Below are 19,206 nucleotides of genomic sequence, written 5' to 3' on the forward strand. Positions count from 1 at the left end.
AATTAAGGTTGTTCGGCCTGCCATAAATAGCAACCAAATATGCTCGAACCACACCTGATGTGTTCAAGGAAAGATACATTGTGTAATGTAACACTAGATACAGGACGTCATAGCTGGAACGCCTTTCCTCATAGTCTGCTCCGTCGAACTGACCTGAGGCGAAACAGCAACAAAACAGATGTACTACTTCAAGCAACATCTCAGCTCGGTTATTCCTTTATAACTTCAAGTTCGATGCTTGTGGGAAGGGATGGGAGGGGGGGTCGGCCTCTAAATAGAATCGATGTAAACACATACCAGTAATACATTGATTTTCAGCCGATCGATTAAAACACTCTATGGAAAAGAAAAAGTAGAGGGTGTTAAGAAAGCAATGTCAACTAACTGAGGTTCTAATTCTGGTGGGAACAGATTAAATTCTGTCACATTTCTAAATGCGATGAAATCGTGGTTTCTGTGACTGTAAAATAGCAGATGAAGGAAAACTTTTGATTGCTAATTGTAGCCATTTCATTTCTTTAGCACCAGTAATACCATTGAGCAAGCATGGACGCCACACAATTTCATTTCTTCTTTTTTTTTTCCTTATAAACCCGAGACCTAATACTTATGTGGAAGATCGCTGTGATTTCCGAGTTAAATTTTCCAGCAGGCCGAATCAGTCGATCCTTTTTCAACTCCCAACCTTTGTTTATGTCGTTTGAGGCTCTTGAGAGAAGCAGAAGCATTGCTGCTCCCATTCCCTCTATCCCTCCAAATCACGGGGGATTATACTTTTTATTTATTTGTTTATTATGATTACAGCACACGTGTCTTTTACTTTGTGCATGTACACGCATGTTTAGTGCTTATGCATATATAGCATTTCAGGGGAAAGTCGGGGAGCAGTTAAAAAACCCCTACATATCAATTTCTATATATTTCCCCCCACCCTAAGTTCGGAGGGCATTCTGGGTGTGGTTGGCATGGAAAAGCGATACTAGTACTCCTTTCACTTTGTGTTTCTGCATTCTACTAATTTTGTAATTCATGCTTGTTTAGCTATTTCTTTTCATTCAAGTCATGAACGTCTCTCAGTCTCATTTAACCTATCCAACTGAACCACAGCAAAATTTTTAAAATTCGTTTCAATGTAAGAAATCATACTAAACATATTCATAAATCAACAACTTTCAAATTACCCGTTTGATTGAGGGGTCGAGTATTTAAGAGGTTGTGACGTTTATGCCCCAAAAGAATTAACGACTCAATAACAGCTACGTTGTATTTCTATAACTCCTTAATCTTTTATACCGATTGAAGTCAATTTTGTATTGCATCGTTCAGGGACCGATAAAATAAAGTATTAATCAATTATTAGGGCTGACCTAATCGACTGTTACTCTTCCTGCAAGAATGTGGCCTTTACTTCACTTTACAATGTAAGTTCATATCCTATCGAGCTTGACAAAGTACCAGCTAGTACTGGAGTCGCCTTAAGGGGTTAATAGTGCTCTATCCCACACTTTGTGTGGTCTTATACCGCAGTTAATGACATTAACAATATTATGCATTGCATGGCAAATAAAGTGTGATAAACAAAGTTTAGTAATCATTCTGTTCGTCACACTATTTGTATTTAAAGTTTTTCTGTATAGCAATGTTCTAGTATTATTTCTGTTTTCATCCTAAAGACTGACAAAAGGAAGTCTTGCCCTCACATTCTATCTAAGAATATAAAGCCAATTTTTGTGAGAGGAATTATTTGCTCTGGGATAGACACCAGTATATATATTTATTGCTGTTCATTTTAACAACAATAAAATCTTGCATTCTTTCGATATGGATATTTTATCTGTCATTCTTACATATCGAAAAAATGCCTAAAATCTCATATTAGAAACATGAAAAAAAAATATTGCAGCTTCTAAAACAAAAATAAGATTCCTCCAGACAGACCCTAAAAAAAATATTTGGCTGTAGGTCAGCTTTTATCGATAGACCTATAATCAAAAGTCATGTATTTTTCTTTTCTTTCCCTCTGGGAACACGTTATCCAATGTCACTCTCTTTTTAAGACGGATGGGTATGATTTGAGGGAGATTAGTCTGTTACATCTAACAGGTCAAGGGTTCCCTCGTTGGCTGAGATATTAAGGGAATGGCTAAGATGTCGTCATTGACGACGAAGACGATGATGTCAATGCTGGTAAATATATTAACTGACAACAAACTCTTAGTTGTTCCCATCTCAAGAGCGGATCTCTCTCCCTCTATCTATCTCCTACAGACTTGCGTCCCCATTTCGTCGACAGTCTACACTCACACTTTAACTCGAAACAGTGTGCACACACACATACAGCGGAATTTCGATGTAAGCACACAACATAACCGGTTGTAACTTTTTTTTATGACAATTTCTTTGAATTTGTATGTTTTCGAACGATCATCGGCGAATATATATACAATATATATTCTTGTTCATGTGAATATACAATGTATATTTACGTAAAAGTTACACTCCTTAAAGCCACACATACATACACACAGACATGCTTACGTATTTATGGGTATGTGCGTAAACTTTTGTATTTGTATGAATGTACAGATAAACTACACGCGCGTATGCGTATATAAGTACGACTGTGTGTGTGATTGAGTGTAAAGTTTAATTTCATAATAATGATTAAATTATTGTGTATAGTGCTCAGGTGCACTACAACTCATCAAAGGTGCACGCACAGTACGTAGAATTATGTAGAAAAGTCAGGAAAGTGAGATCTGTCAAATACAGAATATCAGTTGCCCAAACATTGTTCTAAACGAATGTCTGTCGGACAAACTTTTTTTATGGGTTAAAACTTTTGCAAAAACAAAAAAATCTTATTCTGGGTGATGTAAACAGAGTGAGCAAAAAGAATATAAGTGAAAATGCAAAATAACTAATAAAAAATGAAGGAAAAAAAGACGAAGAGAGATGGACCGAGCATCCGTTACAATGGTGTATAAATAATTATTTTTTATTAGAGAGACACTGCAAGTAAGAGATGTCACCAAAAAAAGATAACCTATTTTGATAGTCTACACTTTTACTAAAAAAGCAAAACTGTTTTCATTTTGATTGACATCTAGTAAAAAGTAATAGCTATCACTCATGCAGTTAAATCAAGCACCCACTCTTCTTTTATTGGCACTTACTGGTACTGAATATTAATTTTTTTTTAAATGAGTATTGTATTCATACACGAAAAATGTCTTTTGTTACATTTGATCGCTTGCTGATAAGTACAAATTATTTGACTTAGTGTTTGGATTTGACATTGCAATTCAAATCATGTGGAAAATAAAGTGCATTAAATTAAAGCATTCAAACTTGTCTATTCGTTTTATCTAGAAGTATATAGCCAAAACTGGGAGGGGTTATAAAAGCAGAACTTGCCACAACACGCAGTGACATTACTTTAATTTCACTATGTTTTGACAGCAAAGATATTCACTGACGATTAATTATCCATACTAGGGAAAGTGTTTCATGGTTTTTCCAGTTAAGGGATGGGTGTTTCAACCAAGTTTTAAAAACCCAACAAAATTACGATTATTTTGAGTAGACAAGCACAGTGCTAATCTCTATGTGGAAAAAAAGTTAATGTGTGAGGGTCAGTTTTAAATACGAGAATTGAAAACAGTGTCATACACATTCAATCGGATAAGAAATCTTAGTTAAAGTTTTTCATATTCCTGATTAATGACATTAAACCTTTAAAACTGTTTGTCACTCATGAGAAGTTACAGAGATACGCTTTTAGTTATTAAAACCATACTGACTGTTGCATTCAAGCGTGTTTATCAGAACGTTAAAACGGTTTTTAAGTTCCGTAGGTCAAATGCAAACTATACTAAACTATTTTTATTTATCGACCCTCGTGAGATCAAACGTAATTTCGACCCTGATGGAATTTGAACTCCGACTGAAAAGTTTTTGATGTCTTTTGTATGTTTACGATCAATGTGCTGGGAAACTACACGAGTACTTGCATATCTACGCATGTATGTATGTATGTATGTATATATATATATATGTATCGTACACTTACCGACTCCATATTTTTCGTTGGCATTTGTAGCAGTCCACTTCGCCATGACTGATAATTATACACTTTCAAACACAAGCAAAAATAGTAAATAAAATGAATTTCCGTTTTTTTTTGGGGGTTCCAAACAATTAAAACAACAACTGTAATAGAGGTAATACATGAGAAAGACAACCGGTCATCGGTTGACAGTAATTAGTGTTGTTGTTGTTATTATTACTATAAAACTTGCTGCTGGTGCGACAGTCGCGACACTGCGCCCAAAACAGCGCCATCTTGATTCTGGTTATCACGTGACCTGACTTCAGGACCGAATGAAAGTGGGGGGAGGAGGGCAATTGACGGGTACAGCATCTACGACCACTACCAACAAAACTACAACCAGTATTGTTCTGACGTCACTTCCTCTAAAGCAAGCACATTATTACACGAGGAGGGATGTTACCACGACAACCAGTGTAAATAAAAGCATCATAGTAACGACTTTTGTGTTTTGTTTAGAACTAATCAAATACTTATTTTTAAGGTATCACTTTGATAGCAATATACATATTATGGACACTTATTCCTTTATTTCTTTCAAATTCAATAGACTTTGACGCAAACAAAACGTATTTGAGTGATTCACAACGTAGTTAAACGTGGAGTAGCAGATTAATATGTATCAATGTATAACTATTTAAATGAATTCTAACTTTTTTTAACCGTGAAATTAGTTACTAAAATAACTACGAACAAAAACAAACAGGAAAATCTTCGTAATTAATATCGATATTTTTATGTTCATAACAAACTGGAGTTGCCTTTTTCTTCCCATCACTGCAGGGTGAATAAAGCGCTAGTATTGGGTAAAAGTTAAAGCAGTCTACTTTATCTCGATTCTTTTAGAGAATCTAAGGACGAAATCAGTAATATTATCAGGTTAGAACATCTGATATTTTGTCTTTATCCCATTTATATGATTAGTTTAAATGTTAGTGTGGAATTGACTGTCTTTTATAACTCCAGAGTCAGTAAAATAACACCGGTAATATACTAGGGTCCATATATTCAACAATACTTCTCCGCCACAAGCATCTTTGAGTCTAAGAAAAAAATCGATAATTTTATCAAAATATTTTTTGCTACTACAAGAAAGGTGAGTGCACTTTTTTAGTACATTTTCTTTCCAAACATGTCAATATTTGAGAATCGGAGCTATGTCAGAAATATAGTAGACTCTCCAGACATTTAATTTAAACAGGTACTATTGTGAGCCATTATCTTTACCACTTTGAAATCAAATACTTATATCTGGAAAGAAAAGAAAATGACACCAGCAATAGCAACAAAAGACTGAGAAACCACTTCAGTATATCCTACTCTCCAATAATTCATGTGTCCAGGTTAATGGCAGGATTTGAGTTCAGCATTACAAGCTAAGGAAACACTAACCAATTAATTACACAGTACAATTATACAATTATTCTTATAACTTCTTCCAATGCTTATCTACCTGTTGATGAATTATTGTCATTTACATACTCCACAAGCACAGTGAAGACTATGCTTTGCTGATGGGGTCAGAATAAAACCAAAACAATTATTTCCTGTACTTTTGAAAAAATGGGGGTAATGATATTACTCATTGCCTTGTATAATTTTTTCCTTCTTAGACAATTATTTCTAGTTAACTTCCTAATGAATATATCCTGCATTATGTACATTAATATTAACATAACTAGGACATTGACATGTAAGTGTATTTTCTCAGCATTATGCCACAACACAGATAGCAAGGTACAAACCACATAGTTTTTGATTGGTGAGCAGTTATCCTATTCACTTCATCAGCAACTTCTGTGTTTTTACTTCAATATATCATTTGTTGAGGTTCAAAATCATTATTACTGAAATACACTGTTTTTATGTTAGTCTCTTATACTTCTAGTTAATTCATCATCATCGTCGTCATTTAATGCCCATTTTCCACACTGGCATGGTTTGGATGGCTTGATAGGAATTGGTAAGGTCAGGGCCACACCAGGTTCCATAGTCTGTTTTGGCTTGGTTTCTACAGCTAGATGCCCTTCCTAAAGCCATCCACTGTATTGGGTGTTTTTTTATGTCACACCATCACCAGTGATCTCAAATTAATAACTATTTTTATTACTCAAATGATTTTGAATATCTTAAATGTAAGATCTTCATCAGATCTGTTGTGATATTTTAGAGTGGAACTTCATTTATTCACACCTATTACTAAAAAGCACAAGTAGCTGGAAAACTAGTTTGCACACTAGACTAAGCTGCAACTCTGATAACTCAAATAAGGGGTACGAGCCGGCAGCTCAAATAAATTTCAAAAAATGTAAACAATCACACTCATGTATCCCTATATCTCCCTTTCCGCAACTTCTACATCATGCACATCATTCTATTACTCTCTGTTCCATTCTCCTTCATGAATCACTCCTATATTTTCTACTTACCCCTCTACAAACTGGTATTTTCCATTACCTGCACCTCCGCACTTGTTTATCACTCACTACCTCAACAGCATCCACTCTCTCATCTTCTCCTATGATCCAATGTCTATGTTCTCTCTTATATTCATCTTGTTCCTTCAGAGTTGTTCATTCTAATACTCTACCACTAACTTCCTCTTATCTCCTTCAGCCATGTATCTGTGTGTGTGTGTGGAGGTGCATGGTTAGTGATTAGGGTATTAAACTCGTGATCATAAGATTGTGGTTTTGATTCCTGGACCAGGCGACGCGTTGTGTTCTTGAGCAAAACACTTCATTTTATGTTGTTCCAGTCCATTCAGTTGGCAAAAATGAGTAGTCCTGCGATGGATTGGCAGCTTGTCCAAGGAGGAATGTATGTACCACGGAAACCAGGAAACTGATCTTATGAGTTTATATGATTCTTTTATTTTTTCATATATATAATATGTGAAACTTTAAAAGTTTCCAATAACTTTTAATTGATTTGGTTGAGTAGCAATTAATTCTTAATTCATAAAAGTAAGCAAGATAGTGCCTGTAATCTTTTAAGACTTTTAAGTTGGAGAATGGAGAACACTGAGCTAGAGTGGCAGCAAATTAGTGTCATGGAAACAATCAGTTTGATGTTAACCATCTTTATCATCCTTGTATTTAAAAAGAAGAATTACAATGGAATCTTAACTATAAAATGCAGATTTTCTCTGTGTGTGTGTGTGTGTTTAAAATTCATACATTTACACAATTCCAAATTTCTTGTAGATCTATAAAGGAAAGCCTTTCTTTGCAGCAAAACAGAAATTTGTTCCCCACATTTCAGGACCAGAAAAAACTTCAAACCCAAGAAACTGCTACATCCTAGGCCACACCCTCAAACAGCCACCCAAATGATTGACATGAAGTTACTCACCAATACACTAATTTCTATCCCACAGATGTGCTGATTTGTCTCTTTGCTTTCCTAATGCTACTACAATGGTGCCTCCTCCTCAGAGTTAGCTGATCTCAAGTCACCTCTACTCAAACACTCCCAATTCATTCATCTCTCCTCTTGCTACTCATATGGTGTCCACCTGCTACAGTCCTTGCACTAACAACTACACTCAGGCTTTCCTCTGAAGTGGGACAGTTCTCTGGAATTCCCTCCTTGTCTGCAGCTATTGACTTGAAGCTGTTTCAAAGAGACATTGATTGCACCATCCACATTTGTCTAAGAAGACTTGTGACAGCCATAACATAATTCCTTTCTCCAGATGAAAATATAATAAATCTAAAAAAAAAATGTTTCAAGTGTGTGTTAACAGAAGAGGCGCAAGAAGGAATCAAAACTCCTAAGCCCTCCTTTGTGTTAAAATATTTATTCCAAAGTGAAATGCACCTCAATATTATTAGCAAGTAAGCAGAGAGACTTTAAAATTGCATAAATACATTAATGACATGCAATGTTCAGCCTGGAGCTTATGCAAGAAAGAACAGCTGTTTAGATTGATGACAGCTGAAGTATGACAATGTTGCATAGAAGAAAGAAAACCAACACTAAAATATAAATATAGAATTAAGGCCACCTCAACACTGATGGAAGAGAGAAAATAGATTATTGTTAATATTTCAGCTTTAACGCTACCACATATGCAAATATTGAAAGATGATTCTTTTTTATTTCTATACTTTTGTCATATTACAATGATTCATTACCCAAATTACAGCTCATCAAATAAACTTAAGTAAACACCAAGTGAAATCCCAAAATAAACTGCAGAATCATACTTTAAAATGTTCTCCTTTAAATTATAATCAACTTCATGATAACAATAGAATAATGCCTTATGCCCCTATATTTTCATGAAAGATTGGAAATGAAAAGAACCTTCTATGATGGTGACATTCATTACAACTATCATGTGATGTCAAGATAAGGAAACACAAGCACAACATGACCAGCTTCTTTCAGTTTCCTTCTACGAACACTACTCACAAAGCTATCAACTTGTCTTTGTTAACCTTTGCTCCTGCCACTGCCTCATAACTTTTGATAGCCTCTTCCACGACTGGAAGCTGGCCCTCATCTGCCACAATGATGGAGATGTCATCTGCGTACGCCATAGCTCCTCTTCCACACCATAGATCATGCGGCGCGACTCCTATCACCTCCAACTTCCGCAACAATGGCTCAAGAGCCAACACATACAAAAGCAGAGACAGGGGACACCCCTGACGCACTGAACGCTTGATCCCGAATGGCTTCGAAAGAAAACCATTCAGTTTGATGACAGACTCAATGTCGCTGTACCATGCAGCAATCCAACTGTGGAAGGATGGGCCCAGGCCAGCCTTCCCAAGGACCGCCACCAAGTACCGATGGTCAACCCTATCAAACGCCTTAGACTAGTCTAAATGTAACAGTGCCCCCCCACTGTGCCAAAAAGCTTTCCCACCCTCTCTAAGGAGAAGCATATAAGGTGGAGATTGTCATGGATCATCCTGCCTGGAATAGCGCACATTTGCTCTTCCCCGACAAGTTTGTCCACGACCCACGCCAACCTTTTCACTAGCACCTTGGCCAAAATCTTTAACTCTGTGTTCAACAGAGTTATGGGCCTGAAGTTCCCTGTTTCGTCCCCCTTGCTCGGGTCCTTCCTGATCAACATCACCAGTCCCCGGCTTGCAGACTTGGGAATTCTCCCATTCTGTTGCCAATTGGCATAGACACTGACCAGCAGGTGCCCGAACAAGTCTGGCATACTCTTGTAAAATTCATAAGGCAGACCATCGAGATCCAGCGACTTCTCCCCAGGGCACTCGCCAAGTACCTTGATCACCTCCTCGGTCGTGATTGGCCCTTCACAGCACTCAGCCTCTTGTGCTGAGAGCGCAGGCCACCAGACAGGAAGTCCCTAAGGGCCTTGCCATGATCCAGCACCCTGCTACTCCTGAACAACTCGGCAAAGTGCTTTTGAAGCGCCTCACACATCTCGTCCCATCCATCAATCGAACACCCGTTATCATCAACCAGACCTAATTGTGGCACCGTTGCCATGCTGGGTTTCTACCGTACAGGCCCATCCGGCAACATTAATTCCCTCACGGCCCAATGCATGCACTTTAGCCCGAACTCTGCACCCTTCGTGTTTAGCTTTGAGGTGACGGTCTAAAGTCGTTCTCGCTGCCAAAATGTGAGATGCAGAGCCCAACCTCAGCACCTCCACTAGGTCCTTAACTAGTTGCCCTTCTATTCTGGCCTTATCTAGTCTTAGCTGACAGCTAAACCTAATAGACTCAAAACGAATGGCTCTTTTGAGGGTGAACCACCATCGGTTGTTAACCACAGCACCGGTTAATGCCCTCTGTACTAATTCCTTAATCCGGCTACAGTATGCCTCGCTAGTCAAAATAGACTTGTTCAGCTTCCAGTATCTGGGTCCTCTTTTAACTGTACTATCTATGTCCAGTCTGCACTTGACCATTCTATGGTCAGTGTACACTACTTGGACAAGCTGTGGACAGCTAAAACTAGACTTATCTGCAGTTCTTATCAATATCCTATCAAGATAAGACTTGAACCTTCAGTCGCCGCTCATCCAGGTCCACTCTGGGACATTCGGATGGTCAAGTCTGTAACGATCTGCCAGCAGCTGAAAACGCTTAAGCAGATCTACAAGGCGTGAGTTCGTTTATCCTAACGGTCGAGCCAACGCTATCGATGCGTGCATCAATGATAGCGTTATAGTATCCTAACACCACTAATGTCTTCGACGTCACGAGAAAGTTCTTTAGGCGCCGATAAAAATCACTTTACAATCCTCTAGCACAAGGTGCATAGATCCCGATCAACCTGAAGGCCTTACTGTTGTGTGTCACATCAAGGACGACCAGCTCACCTTCTGGGTCTACATAGACTGTGCTTGTCTGCAGAGCCAAGCCTTTTCGGACCAGCACTACTACACCCCCTCGTCCTCCGGTCTGGCTAGGAGACATGATTTTCTCATAGTCATTCAGAAGGGGTGAGAAGGCTTGTAGACTGTCCAGCCTGGTCTCTGTAGCAACCATCACATGCATATCGTGTGATCTGAGGTTGTCGAGGAAACAGGCTTGCTTCCACTTCGAGCTCAGACCACGTACATTCAAACACCCAAGTTTAAGTGTAGTCATTCAAAAAACGAGGCAAAGCAAGGGTTCTACTTACTCATTGTTTTTTTCCCCTTTTACTGGTGATGCTACTTACCACACAGCCACTCCTATCCATCTATCTGTCTCTCTCTCTCTGTCTATCTGTCTCTCTCCCTGTCTATCTATCTATTTATCTATCTGTCTCTCTGCCTGCCTCTCTGTCCATCCATCTATCTATCTACCTTTCTGGAAAAAGATTCATCTCTTTGATACTCAAAGGATTGCATGTAGTAAGAAACTCTAACCATTGCTGAAGTGAATCATCAACTTTAAATGAATAAATAAACTCTACTATATATATTGGAGATATTTTCTCCCATTTATATGATGTCCAAACATGATGATGATGCCCTTTCTAACACCAACCTTGTTACAGAGTGTACTGGGGGGTTTTATTTTTTATTTTCTGGCATCAGCACTAGCAAGGTCACCAACTTCTCTGAGGACAAGACACTCCTCAACTGAGTGAGGCACACTACTAAAGGAGGTAAAATTATGATATCTGGACAGAGTTGGTATCATGAAGAGGAGATAATTTTTTTTCCACTTGGAAAGAGAGAGAGATATGGTGAGGATGTATCACAAGATACAAGGTGAATATGAAAGAAAATAGGAATAGAACAGAAAGAGTGAATGGGCATGTAAGTTTGAGAGAGTGTGATGGATGATTAGATATGGGGATTGAGATGGAGACAGTGAGTGCGAGTTTGGTTGGAATGGGGTAAGTTTAGGAAATAAGAATGAGGAAGAGGTGATAAGGGACAGTGATAGGGATACAATGTGAAGTGTAAGGGAGCACCTAAATGAGTATTTCTGCGTTGAGAAGATTGGTGGAGGAATGAGTCTTAGAACATATATCATTATCACCATCATCATCATCATGTAATGTTTGTTTCCATGCCGGTATGGGTTGGACGGTTTGACTGAGAACTGATAAGTTGGGGACCTGTACCAGGTTCCATTCTAATTTGGCATGGTTTCTATGGCTGGATGCCCTTCTTAATGCCAACCACTCCAAGAGTGTAGTGGGGACATTTTATGTGCCACCAGCATGGGTGCCAGTTACATGACACCAGCATCAGCCATGACTACAATCTCACTTGGCTTGACAGGTCTTCTCAAGCATGGTATCTCACCAAAGGTCTCAGTCACCTGTCATTGCTTTGTGAGGCTCAACGCTCAAATGGTGCTTTTTACATGGTTGCCAGTCACCCAGCACTGGCATCGGCTATGACTACAATTTCACTTGGCTTGACAAGTCTTCTCAAGCATGGCACATCGCCAAAGGTCTTGGTCATATTAATGAATCTTTTGAATATGTATTGTATATATCAATGAAAAATTTGTTTACGCAGACACACGTGTGACTGTGTGGCAAGAAGCTTGCTTCCCAACCTCATAATTCTGAGTTCAGTCCCACTGTATGGCGCCTTGAGCAAGTGTCTCCTACTATAGCCTCAGACTGACCAAAGCCTTGTGAGAGGATTTGGTAGATGGAAACTGAAAGAAGCTTGTCGTATATGAATGTGTGTTTGTGTCTGTGTTTGTACCCCAACACCATTTTGACAGCCAGTGTTGGTGTGTTTACTTAGCAGTTCAACAAAAGTGATTGATAGAAAAAGTACCAGCCTTAAAAAAAAATAGGTACTGGGGTTGATTCATTCAACTAAAATTTTAAGGTGGTGCCCCAGCATGGCCACACTCTAATGACTGAAACAAGTAAAAGATACAAGATAAAAGAGTATCACACATCATTCAGGAATGAAGCATGATCTTAAAACTATAACTTGATGCCATTCCTCCTGACTTTGTTTTCTCATAACTTGATTAATAATGCAGAGCTTGGTTTACTATCTCCTACCAATTTCATTTCCTAGTATGTTCAAAAGTATAGACTGAAATTATGTTGTTGCCGTAAAACAATTTTTTTTTTTTTAATAAAAGCATCTCATTCATGTTAGCATAAGATTGTTGATTGGAAGCATTGTAAAATATTATTATCTTATTTATTATCATTGTCATCCTTGTCATCATCATGGTGATTCTAATGAGGATATGATCTGATTACTCTGATTACTGTGGCAATTATAACCTTTAACATAATCTTGATGATAGTGAGCATCAGAGATATCATCATCATCTGCACCACCATCATCACCATTACCACTACCATCAGCATCATTGTCTCATAATTATTATTTTAATTTTTTTCCCCAACTATTGAATAGGTTTGGAATATCTTCCATTAGTTGTTACTATACTACTCTCATTTCCTGATCTCTCTACTTTAATAACATTTTGTTTGCTAAATCATATGGGAGTTTCTCCTTCAGCAGAGTAATATTTGTCATTTTGATTCAATTTTTTTTTATTATAACAATAACAAACCAACACCACATCCTCATCAACATCATCATTGTTATCACCATTATTATTATTATTATATAAGATGACAGTTTCAAGAGAGATGAAAAGGTGAGTTTTGATGAAATGCAAACAATTCTTGACAAATTTTTATTGAACTTATGTAACACTCTCCACCCACACAATCATATAGTGATATGTATATATGTATTTGTATGTGTGTGTGTGTATCTATATATATATATATATATATATATATATAAAAATTAAAAAATAATTACAAAAAGGGGTTTGTATGATAGTGTATAGAGGAATATATTATTCAAAAGAATTCTAACTCTGTCTGTTTTTTATGTTTTATTTATATTCTTATAAAATTAATGTGGGATATAGAGTATGGAATATATAGTATATATAGTAAAATGAAATGAAGTATTGAATGTCTTATTGAATAAATGAAATATTTAATATTCAATAAGACATTCAATACTTCATTTCATTTTACTATATACACTATATATTCCATATTCTATATCCCACATTAATTTTATAATAATATAAATAAAACATAAAAAACAGACAGAGTTGGAATACTTTTGGATAATATATATATATATATATTGAGTCATCCCATAAATAATGCAGTTTTTATTTTTCAAAATTAAGATAAGCAAAGTTCTTTTTTAATCTAAAATCTACTCTCCTTCATTTTCTACAATGCTCTTCCATCTATCTGGTAGACTTGCAAGGCCCCTCTTCCAAAATTCACTTGTCTGTGATGAAAATTACTCCTCCACTTCTGTTCTGACCTTGTCTACAGAATTCATATTTTTTCCATCCAAATGATTTTGAAGACTGTGGAATAAATGATAATCAGATGGGGCAATGTCCGGCAAATATGGTGGGTGGGGCTTCGTTTCCCATTCAAACTGCTCCAGCCTTTGGAATGTCATCCTCGCTGTATGTGGCTGAGCATTATCCTGATGGAAGAACACCTTTCGTCTTGAAACCAAAGATGGTCATTTTTCTTTTAGTGCTGACTTAAGCCGTTCAAGCTGCTTGCATTAGATCTCCTTTGTTATCATTTGATTTGGGTTTAAAAGTTCAAAGTGGACTAAACCTTTCATATCCCACCTAACAGACAACAACACCTTATGTGGGTGAAGACTTACTTTAGCCTGGGGTGTTGGTGTTTCTCCTTTCCCTACCCACTGTCTTTGGTGCTTGACATTTTTATAGAGAACCCATTTCTCATCACCAGTTACTATTTGGTCCAAAAATGGTTCATTTGTGAGATGTGACAGCAAAGAAGCAAACACATTCACTCTGCATGCAATTAGACTTGGAAAGTTTGTGAAGAACCCATTGACCCAATTTTATGACTTTTCCAATGGCACACAGGTGTCAATGGATGGTTGAATGATTAAATCCAATCTTCTCTGCTAGTTCCTTGACAGTTATGATGGAATTTTGTTCCGCTAGGGTTTGCAAGATGTCCTTGTTGAGCTCTACAGATCTTTCAGGACGAGGCTTGTCTTCTAGGCTGTAGTTTCCAGCTCAGAATTTCTAGAACTACTGTTGACACTGGCTTACACTTATTATCTGATCCCCATATACTGCATTAATATTCCTCGCACTTTCCATTGCATTGTTATCTTTATTGAACTCATAAAGCAAAATATGCTGAATATGCTCCTTTGTCACTTCTCTTATAGCTTTGAAAAAATAACTGTTAAAATCGGACTGCATTCTTCAAAACATGCACTAAGAATAAGAACAGGGTAAAATTACTACCTGCTTTTATAACAAGTTGATGCAGTTAGTTTATCCCATTCTCTTCCGACTTTTAGTTCATGCAACTGGAAAAACTGCATTATTTATGGGATGACCTAATAGATATATACACACACACATATATCATGTGTGGGTCACAACCAGGATGTATATACTATTTCCATATTGTTCACTACTGTAAATGCTAGAGAGCACAGTTTATGAAAAGTTGACTTTCATATAGGTCAGTAATATAAATTTTAGTAATTATTCTTTTGTATCTCCTATGGTATTAGTTTATAAGCTGGAAGTACTTCAGGGAAATTGAGACCCTGACTTTATTTCATTTCTAATATTCAAATATATTTCTAGAGAAGGCATGGACATTGCACAGTCTTATTTCTTCTCACCTCATCATTCCTTTAAATCTCAAAACTTGCTTTTAAGTGAGAAATCAAAATTTTTGTTATTAGTTGATCTGAGAAAGTGAAAAAATGCCCATATCTTTTTTGCCTTCATGATAGGCAGGAGTAATGGAGTGGGTGGTGTGGGCAGACTGTTAGCAGAAAAGTGGGTAGATAAGGTAATTAAGGTAGTCAGAGTATGTGATAGGGTTACTAAGCTAAGACTTATAAATAAACAGTTACATTTGTCTCTGCCTATGCTCCACAGGCTGGACTGGCTGATGACCAGAAGGACCAATTCTACAAGGTCCTTCTGCAGACTATTTCAATGACAAATGACAGAGACTTGGTTATTGAGTCTGGTGACTTTAATGGACATGTTGGGCAGCATTCTCATGGAGTCCGTGGGGTGCATTGTAGTTATGGCTTTGGCTTTAGGAATGAGGAGTGAACAAGGCTACTGGAGTTTTGTGATGCAAATGATCTCATGATCTGCAACACTAACTTCAGAAAACCAGCCAGCCACCTAATCACTTATCAGTCTGGTGGGTACATAATCCAGATTGATTACCTCCTCACCAGGCAACATGATAAGTAGATGCTCACAAATGCAAAGTCTTTCGCAGATGAAGAGTGTGCACCCCAACATAGGCTACTAGTTAGTGACTTCAGAATTACAGCTAAAAAGACTCAGAAAAATAAACCTTACTGAAAAAGAAAATTATGGAAGTTCAAAATCCAGCTAACTGACAGAAATTCAGAGACATTCTAATAGAAGCTTCTGATGATAGAGGGGGAGGAAGTAGGGACATATTGCTTAAAGGACAATTGGAATTTCCTGTGGATTACTGAGGACTGCAGACCAAATCTGTGGCTGGTACAAAGTCCCAGCTTGACTGCAGGTGACAATGATGATGATGATGATGAAACTGGTTGGGCAGAAATATTTAAGAAAGACTGATGTTGTCACTGACCAGCTATACCTGTTAATGGTATTAGTATATGGAAAGAAAACAAAATCTGAAAGATATTTTCTGAGGGATACCATTACTTGAAAGGAACATTAAGTAAAACGTCTAGAGCAGGATTTGGTTGGAAGTAAGATACAACAGAAGAAGAGAATGGGAGTAATGAAAGTGAGCAGGTTTAGATGTATATAGGAAGTGTTATATAAAAAGAGGTGCTGAAAAGTTCCTGGTTTTCATGGTGTTCTGAAAGGTATTCGGAGTTCTTTTACAGGGCTTAGAATAACTGAAGGACTGTTGCAATAAGTGTGTGAATCAGAAGGGAATATGTTGAATAAAACCATAATTAACTGATTCTCCTCAAATTTCTTTTACTCATAGCCAGGAATTTTCAGCATCCCCTTGTATAGTCAATATATTCAAAGAGAAACTATTGTAGGATTGGTAAAAGAGACTGAGGGATATGACAAGCTTGGTTTCTATGAAATTTTACTAGTTTTCACTAAATATAATAATCCTTCTCACTGTAAATCACCATCATCAACATAGTTACCATCACTATCATCAGTGTCTTCATCGCTTCTGTCATCACAAGTTATTATACTGCAGCACACTTGCTGTTTCAATATGTTATTGTACATCTACTGGAGAAGGAGTGTTCCATGTATAACTGTTACATGAAACCCACTTAAAAACAAAAAGTTTCGAAGGAAGGAATTCAAAGTTTACTCCCTGTAAGTTCTCATCATCATCATCCCCACTTACACCACCACAATGACAATGGCAATGTCTGCTTTTCTATGCATAGGCTAGACAGGTCCTTTCCAAAACAATGCCTTGCTGTTTGTTACATTCCTTTTGTGTCTTTTTTGTGATGTTCAACATCCTGACATCATCTTTTGTCACTTCTGTCCATGTCTTCCTTGGTTTTCATCTTCCCCTGGTTCCCTCCACTTGGATCGCTTCAGAATTTTTTACCTGTCTCTTATTATCCATATGCATTAGATGTTGCAACGATACAGTCTTTCTTCTTGCACATTGATTTCTCTTACGTTCGGTTTATCTCTCCGCTCATCTGAATCACATCATTCATGCACATTACAAATCCAATGGAGCATGTCTGCTTCATTCATTTCTAACCCTCGCATATCCTCTGCACTCACTACCTATATCTCACTGCCATGTAACATTGCACTTTGTACTCAAGCAACATACAATCTTTCTTTTGCTGAAGTACTGTTGCAACAAAATTAATATTGATATTACCATAAAATGAGGTGGTAAGCTGGCAGAATCATTAGTATGCCAGGCAAAATGCTCAGCGGCATTTCATCCATCTTTACATTATAAGTTCATATTCTGCTGAGATTGACTTTACATTTCATCCTTTAGGGGTTGATAAAATAAGTACCAATTAATCACTGGGGTCAATGTAATCGACCTACCCCACTCTGGTGATTGCTGGCCTTGTACCAAAATTTGAAGCTGATATTATCATAGAGTGAATTACTTAAATAATGTAGGATAGGGATCAAATTTAAAAAGTTGGAATCTATTAAATCAGTACCTACAGGTTGTATATGATCAATCAAAATCTATATGCTGTGTCTATGCCGATGGTATATACACATTATGTATATCCAATCAATATTTTCAAATTGTATCAATCCAGTGAATATCTACAATCTATACCTATCCAGTCAACACCTAAAGATGATATCTATGCAAATTTACATTTAATGACCATGTCAGTTAAGTTAAATTCTACTTGTTGAGCCTATTCAGTTAACATGTACTGATTATACCTAATCAGGCAACATCTGAAGACTATATATATACATACACACACACACACACACACATATATATATATATATATATATATATATATCCAGGGAAAAAGTTGCAGACTATATCTAAGGAGTCTCTTAATTAGCTAGCTGAATTTATCTAGGGTTCAATTTAAGGCTGTGTCTCTGCAGACAACATTGGTTTCAAGTTTTGGCACAAGGCCAGCAAGTTCAGGGTTTGGGGTAAGTCGATTATATCAACCTCAGTGCTCAACTGGTATATATTTTATCAACTTGAAAAGGATGAAAGGCAAAGTCAAACCTAATGGAATTTGAACTCAGAATGTAAGTATGGATGAAATGCTGCTAAGGATTTTACCCTGCATGCGAACAGTTCTGCCAACTTGCAACCCTAAGTCAACCTCGGAATGTAAGGACGGATGAACTGCCACTAAGCATATTGTCTGGCATACTAACAGTTTTGCCAACTCATCACCTTCCTCTACAGTCAACATTGAAAAACAAGGATTATCTAGCCAATATTTACTTGGCGGAATTTGAACTCAGAACGTAAAGACGCATGAAATGCTACTAAACATTTTGCCAACTCATCGCCTTTCTCTATACACCAATATCTACAAGCTGTGTTTATTCAATGAACATCTGTATCTATTCAAGTGATACTTACAAATTGTGTTTAAACTCTCAAAAAAATATATATCTGCTTTTTATGTTTATCCAGTGAACATCCAAAAATTATATCAACCAGGACAGTATCAGTGCACAATGTGCCTTTCAAGTCAACTCCTAGTCTCTCTAATAAAATGCCTTTAAAGCAATGTGTCACTCACAACAGATAGTCTGAATAATGCGTTTATTTATCAGGGGGAAAGCCAAGTTTAACTTCTCGATGTAATGATAAGTGGACACTCCTGAGTCATATATTCAGTTGTGTATACACCTTCCTTTTCCTGGCTCAGGAAACTATTTTGTGGGAGTTCCACATCTTACCAGTGCTTCCTTTCATATCTACCACAAACAGATAAATTTGAAAATAAGCATTCATATATCTGTGTAATTGTGTATATGTACATGCTTAGGTTCGCCTCCACATATGTCTGTACACATTTACATACTACATGTGTTATTATATTTTCATATATATATCTTTATATAATGTATATTATC

The 19,206-nt window shown here is 37.1% G+C and overlaps 2 protein-coding genes across 3 annotated transcripts in view; one reads left to right on the plus strand and one right to left on the minus strand.

Annotated features, from left to right (window-relative positions):
- Positions 1 to 4,463, minus strand: part of LOC106881525 (dedicator of cytokinesis protein 1) — a 179,104-nt gene extending 174,641 nt beyond the window's left edge. For both annotated transcript variants that reach the window (XR_008263483.2, XM_014931942.3), the window contains exon 1: positions 4,073 to 4,463. Coding sequence is in view for 1 of the 2 variants with exons in the window: in XM_014931942.3 (XP_014787428.1) it covers positions 4,073 to 4,118 (46 nt within the window). In the remaining variant the exon portion in view is untranslated. The remainder of the gene's footprint in view (positions 1 to 4,072) is intronic.
- Positions 4,464 to 4,517: 54 nt separating this feature from the next.
- LOC106881530 (cilia- and flagella-associated protein 206) overlaps positions 4,518 to 19,206 on the plus strand; it is a 99,270-nt gene continuing 84,581 nt past the window's right edge. The window contains exon 1 of the mRNA XM_014931950.3: positions 4,518 to 5,207. The gene's annotated coding sequence lies outside the window, so the exon portion shown is untranslated. The remainder of the gene's footprint in view (positions 5,208 to 19,206) is intronic.

This window comes from Octopus bimaculoides, chromosome 2, assembly GCF_046866305.1.
Source record: "Octopus bimaculoides isolate indiv1 chromosome 2, ASM4686630v1, whole genome shotgun sequence".
NCBI lineage: Eukaryota > Metazoa > Mollusca > Cephalopoda > Octopoda > Octopodidae > Octopus > Octopus bimaculoides.